This window comes from Coregonus clupeaformis, chromosome 14 (genome assembly GCF_020615455.1).
Source record: "Coregonus clupeaformis isolate EN_2021a chromosome 14, ASM2061545v1, whole genome shotgun sequence".
Lineage (NCBI taxonomy): Eukaryota > Metazoa > Chordata > Actinopteri > Salmoniformes > Salmonidae > Coregonus > Coregonus clupeaformis.
Genome location: NC_059205.1, coordinates 10,757,725 through 10,774,239, shown reverse-complemented (window position 1 = coordinate 10,774,239; position 16,515 = coordinate 10,757,725). Strand labels below are relative to the sequence as shown.

The following is a 16,515-nucleotide window of genomic DNA, read 5'->3' as shown; positions in this document are numbered from 1 at the left end:
AGACCCTTTACTCAGCGATTACAGCCTCGAGTCTTCTTGGGTATGACACTACAAGCTTGGCACACCTGTATTTGGGAAGTTTCTCCCATTCTTCTCTGCAGATCCTCTCAAGCTCTGTCAGGTTGGATGGGGAGCGTCGCTGCACAGCTATTTTCAGGTCTCTCCAGTGATGTTCAATCAGGTTCAAGTCCGGGATCTGGCTGGGCCACTCAAGGACATTCAGAGACTTGTCCCGAAGCCACTCCTCTGTTGTCTTGGCTGTGTGCTTAGGGTCGTTGTCCTGTTGGAAGGTGAACCATTGCCCAGTCTGAGGTCCTGAGCAGGTTTTCATCAAGGATCTCTCTGACAGGCCTCCCGAGTGGCGCAGAGGTCTAAGGCACTGCATTGCAGTACTAGAGGCATCACTACAGATCCGGGTTCGATCCCGGGCTGTGTCGCAGCCAGCTGCGACCGGGAGACCCATGAAGCGGCGCACAATTGGCCCAGCGTCGTCCGGGTTAGGGGAGGGTTTGGCCGGCTGGGATGTCCTTGTCCCATCGCGCTCTAGCGACTCCTTGTGGCGGCCGGGCGCATGCACGCTGACTTCGGTCGCCAGCTGTACGGTGTTTCCTCCGACACATTGGTGCGGCTGGCTTCCGGGTTAAGCGAGTAGTGTGTCAAGAAGCAGTGCGGCTTGGCGGGGTCGTGTTTCGGAGGACGCATGGCTCTCGACCTTCGCCTCTCCCAAGTCTGTACGTGAGTTGCAGTGATGGAACAAGACTGTAAAAAATAATAGAAGTATCTCTCTGTACTTTGCTCCATTCATCTTTGCCTCGATACTGACTAGTCTCCCAGTCCCTTCCCCTGAAAAACATCCCCACAGCATGATGCTTCCACCACCATGCTTCACCGTACGAATGGTGCCAGGTTTCCTCCAGATGTGACGCTTGGCATTCAGGCCAAAGAGTTCAATCTTGGTTTCATCAATCCAGAGAATCTTGTTTCTCATGGTCAGAGTATTTAGATGCCTTTTGGCAAACTCCAATCGGGCTGTCATGTCCTTTTACTGAAGAGTGGCTTCCATCTGGCCACTCTACCATAAAGGCCTGATTGGTGGAGTGCTGCAGAGATGGTTGTCCTTCTGGAAGGTTCTCCCATCTCTACAGAGAAACTCTAGAGCTCTGTCAGAGTGACCATAGGGTTCTTGGTCACCTCCCTGACCAAGGCCCTTCTCCCCCGATTGCTCAGTTTGGCCGGGCGGCCAGCTCTAGGAAGAGTCTTGGTGGTTCCAAACTTCTTCTATTTAAGAATGATGGAGGCCACTGTGTTCTTGGGGACCTTCATGGCTGCATACATTTTTTTGTACCCTTCCCCAGATCTGTGCCTCTAATCCCTATGGACAATTCCTTCGACCTCATGGCTTGGTTTTTGCTCTGACATGCACTGTCAACTGTGGGACCTTATTTAGACAGGTGTGTGCCTTTCCATATCATGTCCAATCAATTGAATTTACCACAGGTGGACGCCAATCAAGTTGTAGCAACATCTCAAGGATGATCAACGGAAACAGGATGCACCTGAGCTCAATTTCGAGTCTCATTGCAAAGGGTCTGAATACTTATGTAAGTAAGGAATGTTATTTTATTTTTATACATTTGCAAAATGATCTAAAAACCTGTTTTCGCTTTGTCATTATGAGGTATTGTGTGTAGATTGCTGAAAAAAATATGTATATTTAATCAATTTTAGAATAAGGCTGTAACGTAACAAAATGTGGAAAGAGTCAAGGGGTCTGAATACTTTCCGAATTAGACTTTTGACTAAGTCAGGGTAAGGTTATTATACATTTATTTTACATTCAATGGTGTTGGAACAGTGAGAGATGACATTAAGTTGAGGTTGTGTTGTTTTTGTCCCATTTACCCTCTTTGCACAGGCCAAAGTCAGCTATTTTTACATAGCCCTCAGTGTCCAAGAGCAGATTGTCAAGCTTCAGATCTCTGAAAGTAAAACAAAAAGAAATAAATCATGAGAATCAGCATCAATATATTATAACAGGGCATATATTCACCCAGTGAATGGAATTATGGAATCATTACCTGTACACAATCTTATGTTCATGTAAAAACTGTAATCCCAATACGACACAAGCTGCATAAAATCTACAAAAGAGAGAGAGAAAAAAAAGATTTGGTGGATTAGTTGGGAGCGGATTTCAGCAAGGAATCAGAGAAAATGAGAAGAGAATCCACTTTATGATTTAGGGTACCGCTGATTCAGGGTACCACTGATTTAGGGTACCGCTGATTCAGGGTACCACTGATTCAGGGTACCACTGAAAACAAGACACTGGATATGGAGGTGAGCACTTAAGACACTATTTCAAAGCCGGTTAACCCAGAAGATAATCTTGGTGCTCATAAAGCAAGTGAACCTTCATATTACTACTAGACAAAAATACCTTAAAGATTAAATTCACAGTAGGGGAAACAGCGCCACTATCTGCCCCATTGCCGTTTTGTTGACAAGCAGAGCTGGGGAGCATCGTGGTAAAAAGTACATATGCTGCTGTTCTGTCACAAGTGCAATGATGTCAGAGAAGGAAAAAAAAAAACTGTTGTTTGCAGTAACTTCTGTTGTAATATCACAAATGGACGTGGCAGTTTCACCATGAAGGATTCTAGCTTTAAAAAAGGGGCAATCTGCAGTTGCTACATCCATTTTTGGACTTATAAATTAATAATATGTGTCCATTGATTCTGGAAGAATATAACTTATAAATGCCTCATGAACTTAGTTCAACTGTCGTACCTCATCAGAGCCCAAAATATAAGCTTGTTTTACTCAAATGTTTGTAAACAACGTAAATGTAAACAAACACTATACAGCCTCAAAACATGGTTAAAACTATAATTTAGATATAATGGATGGTCAGTCCTTACATCCATAGCTCTGTCTATAAATTTGAGAGTGATTTCATTTCTCCAGCCCCATCCCTTAGCTTTTTAGTGAAACAGGGGCAGGAGAGGCTTTGTTATTTTTTCAACAGCTGAGTTCTGCTTTAAAGCATATAACATATTTTTGTAATTGTGTCACTCACATGGCCCTGGGCTCTGAGAAGACGTCAGAGTGGATGTGCATCATCAGGTCTCCCCCGGCAGCATACTCCATGACGAAGCACACGTGCTCCTGCGTTTGGAAGCAGGCAAAGAGGTTGACCAGGAACGGGTGGCGCACACTGTTCACCGTCTCAAAGATACGCTTCTCACACATCAGACTGGGGGGGAAGACCGAGAGACAACTACGTAAGCCACTGATACCTGATACCTGGGCAAGGCTTTTCTTAGATTACAAGAAAATAAATGTAATGCTACTTAAATCCATGTATAAATAAATTCCTGAAATTAGTGAAATTAAACAAAATCAGCCCAAACTTGTGGTTAGAAAGCTGAGCTAATATCTTAATATCTTTCCCCAGATGGAAAACAGCATCAACTGTTAAAGGAGCAATATGTAGAAATCCCTCTACCAGCGCCTGGTTTCTAAAAATCTAAAATACTCAACTAATTTCAGTTTATTTGACAAAACAACCAATGTATAGTGTAGAGCAGGGCTCTCCAACCCTGTTCCTGGAGAGCTACCGTCCTGTAGGTTTTCACTCCAACCCTAATCTAGTGCAGCTGACTCTAATAGTTAGCTGGTTGATAGTTTTAATTGGGGTTGGGTTGAACTTACGGGGGTAGCTCTCTGGGTACAGGGTTGGAGAGCCCTGTTTTAGAGAATCCTTGTACCATCTAAACACCTGTGAAATGTCTTCAATAACCAAAAATATGGTATTTTCAGCTGTTTTGAGCTGGTGTACAAAACCAAAAGTAAAAAGACGCACAAAAAAAGGACATAAAAACAGACCTACCGCTTATCAGGACTCGCTTTCTATGTGAATGACACATCTATAGCTCACCTTTCTATGTGAATGACACATCTATAGCTCACCTTTCTATGTGAATGACACATCTATAGCTCACCTTTCTATGTGAATGACACATCTATAGCTCACCTTTCTATGTGAATGACACATCTATAGCTCACCTTTCTATGTGAAAGACACATCTATAGCTCACCTTTCTATGTGAATGACACATCTATAGCTCACCTTTCTATGTGAAAGACACATCTATAGCTCACCTTTCTATGTGAAAGACACATCTATAGCTCACCTTTCTATGTGAAAGACACATCTATAGCTCACCTTTCTATGTGAATGACACATCTATAGCTCACCTTTCTATGTGAATGACACATCTATAGCTCACCTTTCTATGTGAATGACACATCTATAGCTCACCTTTCTATGTGAATGACACATCTATAGCTCACCTTTCTATGTGAATGACACATCTATAGCTCACCTTTCTATGTGAATGACACATCTATAGCTCACCTTTCTATGTGAATGACACATCTATAGCTCACCTTTCTATGTGAATGACACATCTATAGCTCACCTTTCTATGTGAATGACACATCTATAGCTCACCTTTCTATGTGAAAGACACATCTATAGCTCACCTTTCTATGTGAAAGACACATCTATAGCTCACCTTTCTATGTGAATGACACATCTATAGCTCACCTTTCTATGTGAAAGACACATCTATAGCTCACCTTTCTATGTGAATGACACATCTATAGCTCACCTTTCTATGTGAATGACACATCTATAGCTCACCTTTCTATGTGAATGACACATCTATAGCTCACCTTTCTATGTGAATTTGGTCCGTTTGCGCACAAAGCTACATATTGCGCCCATATCAATGGACTTTCTTTTTGCGCGTAGTCAACTATGAACTGAATAACACGGTTGAACAAAGGTAAACTGTTCTGCTCAGCAAACAAATTGTTAAAAAGACATCAGTATCTGGCCTACTTGGTTGAAGTGCACAGGTTGAGCCCCTTACCTGTCCACCTCATCACGAGCCACAATGTCTCCTTTCTTCAGGGCTTTGATGGCAAACATCTCTCCCATGCTTTTATACTCGGCTAACAATACCTGTATGGAGTGAGGGAAGAGAGGAGACATTTTAGGAAGGCTGGGTTGAGTTTTTCAGTAAGATCACATTTCTCTAGAGCAGGGTTTCCCAAACTCGGTCCTGGGCAGGCGCCACCGTTCTCCAGGAACAGGGTTGGAGCAAAAACCTACAGGAGGGTAGCTCTCCGGGAACAGAGTTGGAGATAAAACCTACAGGAGGGTAGCTCTCCAGGAACAAGCTTCGAGTGAACACCTACAGGAGGGTAGCTCTCCAGGAACAGGGTTAGAGTGAAAACCTACAGGAGGGTAGCTCTCCATGAACAGGGTTGGAGCAAAAACCTACAGGAGGGTAGCTCTCCAGGAACAGGGTTGGAGTGAAAACCTACATGAGGGTAGCGCTCCAGGAACAGGGTTGGAAAAGTAAACCTACAGGAGGGTAGCTCTCCAGGAACAGGGTTTGAGTGAAAACCTACAGGAGGGTAGCTCTCCAGGAACAGGGTTGGAAAAGTAAACCTACAGGAGGGTAGCTCTCCAGGAACAGGGTTGGAAAGTAAACCTACAGAAGGGTAACTCTCCAGGAACAGGGTTGGAGAGCCCTGGCATCGAGAAATGGGTTTTGGTGTGTGCCACGTACCTTTCCAAAATGACCACGGCCAAGGACTGCAACACATTTGAAGTCTCTGAGACTAAACTGAAATTGTTCTTCTTCCCTGGAAATGGAGGTAGATGTACATTAGATATCATATATTCAATGGAAAAATACAAAGACAAACTACTGGGGTCCAGTGTGGCTCAGTTGGTAGAGCATGGTGGTTGCAACACCAGGATTCTGGGTTCGATTCCCACGGAGGATCATAACGGGGGAAAAAAAAAAAACTCTGAAAATGTATCACTACTGTAAGTCGCTCTGGATAAGAGCGTCTGCTAAATGACTAAAATGTAAAAAAATAAGTATTACTTTCAATAAGATAATAACCAATCAATTAAGAGGTAAAAACATGCACTTTCTCATGGAAGTTGGGAACAATACACTGCCCCCAATAAACTAATTATAACCAATCAATCAAAAACAAACATCTGTTAAAAGTGTGTCATGAATGCATCATTTTCTCCAGAAAATGTCCTCAAACAGTTAAAACAATATTTGAGTCGCTTCAGCCTATTTGAGAGGCACAGAATTGCTGATCTTGAGCTCATAAAGAGTAATTATTTGTAAATCAGTGATTCTGCGCAGTCCAACTGCAATCATGTCCTTTATCAGTGAGCCCTACCGTATCTCCTTCTGTATGGCTGTGAGCTCCAGGTCTGGAGGCTGGATCTCCTGCTCTACTACCTTGTCTAGTCGGTCTAGGTCCGACGACTTCACCGCTATGCTGTTCCTCTTGTTCAGGAAGTCAAACGATGCCAGGGCGTCCTGCAACGGCAGAACACACTTTTTAGGAGGATGGGGCAGTGTGGGTGTGTTCAGTATGGCACAATGTAGCAAAATGTTTTGCAACGGAAAAAGTTGAGTTGGGATTCAGGCAGTACATCCCCGTTTCAAAACGTTTTCATTGAACATGACCCAGGTTTCCATTGACCGTTTTTGTATGTTTTAATTTGCTTGAACTGGGATGACCATTCCCACTATCATAACCATTATCATAACCATTATCGTATATGACTACATGTGCACTACTTCCTCTATCAGGCATCTCCATGGTAACCCAATGTCTGTACCTGTACTTCCTCCTTGTCGGGCAGTTTGTTGTCCTGTGCCAGTGGTTCTCTGATGCCAGCGGGTACAGGGTAGTGCTTGGGTCCCGGGGTGGGCTCTTTGTCAAAGTCCAGCTTGGTCACCAATGGTTCACTAATGGCACTGGAAAGAAAGGTGCCACATCTTAATGAGAGAGTCTACAGACTGTGTATGTGTGAAGATGTTAGGAAGGTCTCTGGCATTTGTGACAGTGTGTGTGTGTGTGTGTGTGTGTGTATACAAGTAACAGTGTGAATTCATGCCTGTTTTATATATACCTGGTGGGTGTTGGAGATCCCGGCAGACTGCTGGGCCCGGTCTCAGGCACCTGTGGGCTGCTACCGGTTGGTATGGCCCTCCTGACCAGGCGGCCCCAGGTGGCGATGTTGATGTTCATTTGAGGAGCACGCAGGAACGTCTTCCCTGAGGAGGGACACAGGATATAGGTCAGTGACACACTAACCTCCTTAACACCGGTCACAAAGCCAGACGGGGAACACTAATCCTCACAACACCCCTACAGACCTTATGACCGGGGGTGATCATGGAGATAATATGGGTCATGGAGACCACTATTTGACTACCCTTTATTTAGTGGAAGAGACATAATTAAACCGTCCAAAGAGGACAATAAATAATGTCCTGAAAACCAAAGCAGATACGTGATATCTCAGACTAATTTACATTTCATTTGGAATTAATGAATATGTTCCATAAAAAACATGTCAAGTTTTTCTCCTGTTGAGTATGAAGTAAATTGTATTCTGCTTTGGCCTCTATTTTTGTGTTTTCTCAGAAAATGACGAGTTACCTTGCTGCTTTGAGAATATCTTTTTTTGTCTCTGCAGTTTGGGTCGCCGCTCAATGACAGGGGTGAAAAATGTGACCTGAATAAAAATCCATAGTTTGGAGGAGACATACAGGACAACAAAGCAAACAGACTTCATCATTAGGGCAAGCAAGGAAAACATTTAAAACCGCTAGCACCGAAAACTAAAATGAGCATCTCTTATTGGACTTGTCCAGATAGTCCCCTTCAGTTCATGAACACAACCCTGGTGTAGTATCAAAGTGGGATACCTCTGCGAACAGGGTTCCCTGGGGCTCCAGGTAGAGACACATGCCATGACGCTGGTTGTCCAGGAAGTCCTCCAGTCGCAGGAACTTGACGGCACACAGCGAGCGCCAGTCTCTCCAGTACACCGAGATCTCCAGCTCACGAGACTGCAGGTCAAACAATGCACACAAGGTCAAGCGCACAAGGTCAAGCGCACACACACACACACAAGCAAAGTCAAGTATTCATAGAGCAACATTTTCGTGGTGCATTGTGATTTAATTTGGAGGCGATTATTTAACTAGAGTCTGGTGAACTGAGGAATGCATAATAGTCTTCTCCTTATAACACATATTGTTGTAGAAAACACCTACATTAAACTGGCTGCCAGATAATGAGGTTTGTGTGTGTGTGTGTGGTACCCTGTCCAGCTCCAGTGTAAACTTCTGATCCCAGGACTGGTTACTAACAGGTCTCCAGTTGGTTTGTCCCACCACTGTATTGTCCAGCTTCAGCACAGCACTGATTTCATCTGGAGAGCAACGCAAATTGAATACAATTTCCTGCCCAAAATGTACATATTACAGTTCATACATGACATTACATTTAAATGAACATGGTGTTCTCCCTTTAGGATACACTACATATAGAGTGCAGTGGTTTCTGTATATTTATAGCTCTGCTACAACCCATGCTCTCAAGCAGAAGGGATGATGGCAGGGGTAATCAGTCACTGGACAGGTTTCAGGTTTCTCCAATGTGCTTTTGTCAAGTGTGTATATGGCTGCGTCTGAAAATGGGCCCTGGTCAGAAATAGTGCAATTTCAGACAACTATGTATAAATATTTTACATCGTAAATCCTTGGATTTCTGACTGTGACAAAAAAAGTTATCAATGGATTAAGTTATTGATCGAGGGCTGATAGTAGGAGAGAATGCTGGTGTTAGGAGACTCACTGGAGAGGTCTTCACTCTTGGAGAGGTTCCGTGCGCTGGCACCTCGGTTGCGGTTTCCCCGGCTCATGAAGGAGGAGCGGGTCTCGCTGGGGCTCCAGCAAGGCAGCGGCACGGAACCGGCTTTGGAACGACCCGGAACGTTCTCCAGCAGGTCCTGGCAGCCCATGAGCCTGACGTCTAACGTGCCTGTGGGAGACGAGAGATTTTTATCATAAAGTGATAGATTTGATAAGGCCAGGCAAAGCACAGTACTACAGCAATACTGTCTTGATATATTGGTAACTGCATACTTTTTTAAAGACTGAAATCCCAAAATGCCAGTACATAAAAGGCTAGAACTTGAGATCTTTGTAAGTCAAGTTTTCGCACAAATCTTCCATTGACATGATTAACAGGTGCATATCTCAAGTTAAGATTCAGCCCTACATTCAGAGGTTTTTACAGTAGGCAACTGGTGACCACTGCTGTGGGATATGGGCGCTTTTACCTGTGAGTGCGGCGGGCTTGGCCACGGTGCTGTACTGGTTCTGGGTGGAGATGATGCTGGAGCGCGGGCTGAGGGCGGGCGAGGCCATGAGGGACAGCTCCTGCACGATGCTGCTGCTGCGAGGGTGGTTCTTGGGCAGCTCACTCAGCCTCTGCTCCAGGGAATACTTGAGCAGGTCCAGCTTCTGACTGGACTCGTTAAAGCGGGCCTGGGCCTGGGGAGAACAGCAAGGTCAAGGGTCAAAACAGGGGCATCTTCACGAAATGGGTGAAAACTCAGAAGGTACTCATTTTATTGTTTTCGACTTGTAAATATGTTTGCTCTCATACTGATCCAGGAAAAAACAAGTTTACAGACAGAAAGGGGATTTTGTATACTTTAGTTTGTCCAACAGGCACGCCCAGACATTTTGAAAGCGTTTGCTCCCATTTTGGGCATAAGTTTGTTGAGCAGTGAGTTGACTAAGGGTTTAGGAATAGCTTTCGAAAAATATTTTTTGTCTAGTTGTTTATGGGGCCAGGGTAGGAGTGTTGATCTAGGATCAGTTTAGCCTTTTAGATCCTAATTATATAGACGGGGGGACCTGAGCCTAGATCAGCACTCCTACTCAACTAGGGTTGTGGTCTGTACCTCTGAGTGTGCCCTCTTCTCCGTGACCTTGCCAGAGCCCAGGAGCTTCATGACGTTCTTGGCGCCCTCGGCCACGGCTGACTCTATCCTGGCGTGGTGACACAGCTCCTCCACCCGTAGGTCCAACGGGCTGATGATGGGCTTGGCTGGAGGAAGAGGACCTTGTTAGAGAGACTATCAGGGTGTTTGAGGAGAGGAGGTGCAAAATCCCTCATCTGGATCACACAGTGAGTAGTTATTTAGGATGGAAGGTAATTTGTGAATCCACGTGTGTGTGTGTGTGTGTGTGTGTGTGTGTGTGTGTGTGTGTGTCTCTCCATATGTGTCAAAGGGGATAACACAGGACAGGACGCCACGGCCAGAATGAGTCACAGGCAGGTGTGTGTGTGTCTCACCCATGACGTCATTGTTATCGAAGCTCAACTCGCTGGCCTGGCTGCCTTTGAGGATCTGCATCCTGATGAACTCAATCTTCGTCTTGCTGTCCTGCAGCATCTGTTGAGCAGTCGCTAGCAATTTCCGGTCCTGAGCAGAAAGTAAAGACCAAAAAAAAAACAAATCATCACCAACAGGTATATATAGGCGTCTATAATTAAGGTAACTAACTGGACGTTCTGACATTGATCAACATCTGATCTAAACAGCATTTCTTCCTGAAAATTCATGAGTATAAGAACACAAAACACCTGACCCAAATTCCGCATCATACTTCAGACAGAATGTGTGTGTCTGTGTGTGTGTGTGGGTTACCCAATCCGAACAAGGTCTCGTCAAATCATGACCTTAAGTGGAGCAAAAGTTTTCAATGAACTCATGGAAAAAGTTATTCACCTCAGGCAAAAGTAGAATGTCATTGTGTTATCGGTGACCCTCGAGTTGATGCACGCACACACATGGCCCGTGGAGTAAACTAGTCGACTCCACCCAGAATTCCTCTGGTGGCGGAGCGCGCTATGCTATGCCGTGCCGGCGTAGCGGGCAGGAAAGGCTTCCGTCTGACAGGCATTTCCTGGCTGACATCATCAGGCCATGCTATTTCCCACAGGATGGTGCCACTTTCTCCAGGCGCTCCAGCATGGGAGCGCTGACCGGGGGTTGCCAACATTCCATACCTTGATATTATACAGTGCTCACAGAGTCAGCTATGGCTGATTTTAGCAATGGGCACCTTAGCGAATAGAACTCAGCTAATACGCCATAGCTAGTAGGTAGCACTGAGGTTGCTAACATTCCATACCTTAGCGCTAACATCCCTACTGTATTAGTGCTGTATGATATTAGCTGAATTCATCCGCATTCTACACCTTAGCAACCAGTGCAGAGCTAAATAAGGCCTGCTAATACTCTGCTAATATTTGTACTGCTAATTATTGTTTATGCTGGTCAAGAGGTCAGTGGGCGTACCTTGGAAGAGCCATTGGAGTACATCTGGATCATATTCTCCGCCCCTTGTTTGACCTTCAGCTCAATGTCGTTCTGCTTCTTCAGGGCGGCCAGGCGGCTGCTGCTGGTGCACATCCTTGCTTCGCTAGCTGGGGTGTCCGGGGTCAAAGGGCACTCTAGAAACAAAGGTAGAAGATCGGAAGGGAAGATATGAAGCTTGGATATTAAAACCATTAAAGCTCTTACAATACAACAATAAAGTTTGCATGTTCATTAGCTACAACATTCAAAGACTTGTATGAAGGGAGGTCTTCGAGTTGGCCATAATGCATTTCTCATCTTGTTCAATGCAGCCATATTGATCTGGGTGTCGTTTACCATCTACAACAAAGCAATTAGTGTAAAAACAGAAGGCCTGTTGGCAGGGATGGAATTTAAGGATTTTGGACACTGGCCAGCAGACTGAAATCTTTACTAGCCCAGGTCGAAAATCTGTGCCATGGGATATTTGAAAATACTAAAATTTCACTATCCCACGGGCTAGTTGGGCACATTTTCTACCAGCCCAGTCTGAAAAGTAATTTACATCCCTGTCTGTTGGTATGAAAACTATTGAAGACGGGGAATTCTTGTTTGTACACTAGATGCTTTACTAAAATGCCCTGAAAAGTTGGGATTTCTGTTCCAAACAGCACAGAAGTTAGGGGAACCCTGTAGCAGTCTCTGGAGAAAAACAAGCATGAACTTGCTAAACACTGGATGTGACGTTCCTGTACATGCAAATATGACATGCACATTTATGGTATGACTGACAGGCCCTTGTTGCTTTAAGCCGGGGTCGTGTTCATTAGGCACAAAACAGAAGAAAATGGACGAACACGTCAAACACACCTGAAGGTGTCCAATAAGAAACGCTCAAGTTCATTTTCCATTGCAAAGCGTTTTGCTACGGTTTTGCCACCCAGGAACTCCATGCGCTTGTCCTGCCCCAGGGGCTATTGTGTCTGGTGCAGCATGCACAGCCCCCTCCTTCCCTCCAAAAACAAACGTGCTGAGCTCACTGCTTTTCGTGCCTGGGTTGAACCCCTCCTCACCACTACACCCCGAGACGAGTACTGAGCAAACGCTTGCTTCTTCACACACAGCTGGGAAAAACTCTGCCTGACTGACTTCTACTGTCTCTTACCGTCATCTTGGTGACAGTTTGAGGTAAACTGTGCTCTTACTTTGAGGGCTAGATTTAATTTCAATTTACAGTTAAATTAGAACTGAGAAATAAAAAGGTCTAATCAAAATGTGAAAATGTGAAATTGACTTGATTCCACAGCGTCACATCCCACCTGCAATGCTACACCAAAATGCAGTGGAGGCTGCTGAGGGGAGGACGGGCTCGTGGTAATGGCTGGAACGTAGCAAATGGAATGGCATCAAACACATAGAAACCATGTTTGATGTATTTGATAGCATTCCACATATTCCGCTCCAGCCATTACCACGAGCCCGTCCTCCCCAATTAAGGTGTCACCATCCTCCTGTGCTGAAATGGCACCACAGCTGACCAACATATGCCACCGCTAACTAGCTCTAGGCCTTTACCCAGTCAACAGCGCTAACCACAGTTAGCATTCAAGTATCACACACCACTTTAGCGTGAGAAGCACATCCTGTTAAACATCGGTGTCTCTGGAGACGCCTCAGAAGGTCGCCGATTCATTCAAACATAGTCTAATTATTAATTTAATCAGCCATTAACCGGGGCAGTGCATCTCTGTGGTTGATCTAAATGGGGGATATGAAGGAGAGTACGTCAGGTTGCTCTAGGCAGCACCAGTCATAAAGTCGTCTGCTAAATTAGCGTTATTGAGAGAGATTATGGGTCCGCAAGATTCCTCCGACAATATGATTGAACTGTGTTCAAGCTCAGATAGACAGAGGGTCAGCAGATGCAAATATAAACGGTGGATACTCAGCTATGTTGTGTGTGTCTGTGTGTGTGTGTGTAATGTATTGTAGTCCTAACTAACTTTCAATTATTTGTGTGTGTGTGTGTGTGTGTGTGTGTATGTATGTGTATATCCATGTGTATCCGTGTGTTTGTATGAGTGTGTGTGTGCCTGTGAGCCAGGGCTTCCCTCCAGAAGAGAGGGGTTTTGGTCGGGGTCAGGACGAGCCAAGCAGTCAAGGGCCTTCTCCTCCACACAGCCCCCGCTGGACCAGCAGACAGCTGAGCCATTGAATATGGTCCCATGTGGCTCAGTTGGTAGAGCATGGCGCTTGCAACGCCAGGGTTGTGAGTTCGTTTCCCACGGGGATCCAGCACAAAAAGTATGAACATGTATGCACTCACTACTGTAACTCGCTCTGGATAAGAGCGTCTGCTAAATGTAAAAAACTAAAATGAATATCAAGCAGGGTGATGTCACTCCTGGAGCGCTGACAGGGGAACCCTCCCCTGGCCCAACGTCTGATCCCAGGTCAGCCACACATAGGGGAGAATGCGACACATACAGTGACATCCTTATTTAACAACTGACCTAAGACTTGTTTCGTTAAGGCTGGGAGTGAAGAAAGGGGGAGGTGATCTGACATCAGTTGTGGAGGGCAGAAGTTAAGTAGACCCCCCCCGTTGCTCTAGAACTTGGCTTGAGGTCAGTTCCCAGATCCGCAACATTCCACTGGCCATGCGTCATTGAACAAAACACCTTCCTCATCAGATAAGGGTTCAATGTGTCAGGCTAAATTTGTTCCCACTTAAAGATGCATTATAAAGGTTTTGTATCATTTCAGCCAGAAGTTTTGAATGTAGCGCTCACGAGACAAAATGGGTCCCCAGAAATTGTGCAAAATTATGAACAACGTCATCCATTTTGTATGATATGTTACGTCCTAGCAAGTTTTTTAAAATAAAAAATATGTTATGAATTCCAATTTGTACAATATGTTACGAATTTATAAGTGCTTAAGATCCCGTTCAATATCTTTAAGACTACCATTACAGTGAGGGAAAAAAGTATTTGATCCCCTGCTGATTTTGTACGTTTGCCCACTGACAAAGAAATGATCAGTCTATAATTTGAATGGTAGGTTTATTTGAACAGTGAGAGACAGATTAACAACAAAAATATTCAGAAAAATGCATGTCAAAAATGTTATAAATTGATTTGCATTTTAATGAGAGAAATAAGTATTTGACCCCCTCTCAATCAGAAAGATTTCTGGCTCCCAGGTGTCTTTCATACAGGTAACGAGCTGAGATTAGGAGCTAATCTCAGCTTGTTACCTGTATAAAAGACACCTGTCCACAGAAGCAATCAATCAATCAGATTCCAAACTCTCCACCATGGCCAAGGATGTCAGGGACAAGATTGTAGACCTACACAAGGCTGGAATGGGCTATAAGACCATTGCCAAGCAGCTTGGTGAGAAGGTGACAACAGTTGGTGCGATTATTCGTAAATGGAAGAAACACAAAAGAACTGTCAATCTCCCTCAGCCTGGGGCTCCATGCAAGATCTCACCTCGTGGAGTTGCAATGATCATGAGAACGGTGAGGAATCAGCCCAGAACTACACGGGATGATCTTGTCAATGATCTCAAGGCAGCTGGGACCATAGTCACCAAGAAAACAATTGGTAACACACTACGCCGTGAAGGACTGAAATCCTGCAGCGCCCGCAAGGTCCCCCTGCTCAAGAAAGCACATATACAGGGCCGTCTGAAGTATGCCAATGAACATCTGAATGATTCAGAGGAGAACTGGGTGAAAGTGTTGTGGTCAGATGAGACCAAAATCGAGCTCTTTGGCATCAACTCAACTCGCCGTGTTTGAAGGAGGAGGAATGCTGCCTATGACCCCAAGAACACCATCCCCACCGTCAAACATGGAGGTGGAAACATTATGCTTTGGGGGGTGTTTTTCTGCTAAGGGGACAGGACAACTTCACCGCATCAAAGGGACGATGGACGGGGCCATGTACCGTCAGATCTTGGGTGAGAACCTCCTTCCCTCAGCCAGGGCATTGAAAATGGGTCGTAGATGGGTATTCCAGCATGACAATGACCCAACACACATTTTTGACATGTGTTTTTCTGGATTTTTTTGTTGTTATTCTGTCTCTCACTGTTATAGACTGATCATGTCTTTGTCAGTGGGCAAACATACAAAATCAGCAGGGGATCAAATACTTTTTTCCCCTCACTGTACATATAGAACCCCCCCATTTCCAATGTCTAGCACAGACAGACAAACCCATTCCATCTCACAATAAGGAATATGGAACGTATCAGTGTCAGCTCATAGAAGATGAGTCACCACAATAGAGCACATTCATTGTGTGTGGGTCCTATTTGTGTATTCTGTGCATTTGTCATGCATTGTGTGGACTTGTGTTGCTGCTGTCAAATGTGTAATTATGTGCTGTATCATGTATTGAGTGTCCTTGTACCAAGAAATACCACACCTGAAGTGAACTTGGGTACTGTATTCCACTTAATTCACTTTAGACTATGTGAAACAGGACAGACGAGGGGGGAAAGCGTTCAGTACATACACCTCATATCAAAAGAACAGTTTCACATAGGCTACATCCCCTAAAGTTCCCAGTTTTTTCACAAAATCCCTGTTGAAGGATTCCCGAAATCCGGAGGGAATAAGCAGCGAGTGAATCCTCCAACTGGGGATCCTCCAACCAGGGATTTCTGAAAAACCTGGGAAAGTTTCAAGAGTTTGGCAACCCTAGTTACTCCCACGCACCATGAAAAATAGCCATACCTAGCAGGTCGTCGGGGTCCTTGACCACGATGTGGGCGTTGAGCTCCTGGAGCTCCTGGTGGAGCTCCTCCACCTTCTTGTTGGACTTCTTCAGCATATTGTCCACGTAGGCCAGGCTCTTCTTGTCCGTGGTGACCTTCCGCAAGTTCTCCGCACCCTCCTTGATCTTCAGCTCTTTGCGGATCTCGCGGCGGATCTGCTCCTTGATCTCGTCCAGCTTCTGCTGCACCATGGTGTCCGACAGGTCCAGATTGTGGCCCAGGCCCAGCCGCTCCGACACCAGCTGGCCCCTGGCGTCGCCCTGGAGGACAACGGAGAAAAGAGGTGGGGGTTAGGATTCATAAGGAAATGTAGGGCTGTCCCCGACTAAAAAAAAATCTTAGTCGACCAAGAGTCGTCTGTTCTTTCAACCAATCGATTTTTTAAAATATTTTTGTATATTTATTTTTTGGGGGGGTAGATCAGCTTTAATATTGCAGATAGA

General features: G+C 45.0%; 1 protein-coding gene across 2 annotated transcripts in view; it reads right to left on the bottom strand.

The window, feature by feature from the left end:
* The window catches only part of LOC121580726 (serine/threonine-protein kinase N2), a 38,280-nt gene that overhangs the window by 7,822 nt on the left and 13,943 nt on the right, over window positions 1–16,515 (bottom strand). For both annotated transcript variants that reach the window (XM_041895740.2, XM_041895739.2), the window contains exons 2-18: window positions 16,032–16,332; window positions 11,282–11,436; window positions 10,273–10,402; window positions 9,878–10,023; window positions 9,248–9,461; window positions 8,761–8,946; window positions 8,226–8,335; window positions 7,827–7,970; window positions 7,558–7,633; window positions 7,025–7,169; window positions 6,731–6,869; window positions 6,283–6,425; window positions 5,646–5,721; window positions 4,941–5,032; window positions 3,080–3,256; window positions 2,079–2,141; window positions 1,903–1,979 (exon numbers count right to left, since the gene is read on the bottom strand). In XM_041895740.2, the coding sequence (XP_041751674.1) occupies window positions 1,903–1,979; window positions 2,079–2,141; window positions 3,080–3,256; window positions 4,941–5,032; window positions 5,646–5,721; window positions 6,283–6,425; window positions 6,731–6,869; window positions 7,025–7,169; window positions 7,558–7,633; window positions 7,827–7,970; window positions 8,226–8,335; window positions 8,761–8,946; window positions 9,248–9,461; window positions 9,878–10,023; window positions 10,273–10,402; window positions 11,282–11,436; window positions 16,032–16,332 (2,374 nt within the window). The remainder of the gene's footprint in view (window positions 1–1,902; window positions 1,980–2,078; window positions 2,142–3,079; window positions 3,257–4,940; window positions 5,033–5,645; window positions 5,722–6,282; window positions 6,426–6,730; window positions 6,870–7,024; window positions 7,170–7,557; window positions 7,634–7,826; window positions 7,971–8,225; window positions 8,336–8,760; window positions 8,947–9,247; window positions 9,462–9,877; window positions 10,024–10,272; window positions 10,403–11,281; window positions 11,437–16,031; window positions 16,333–16,515) is intronic.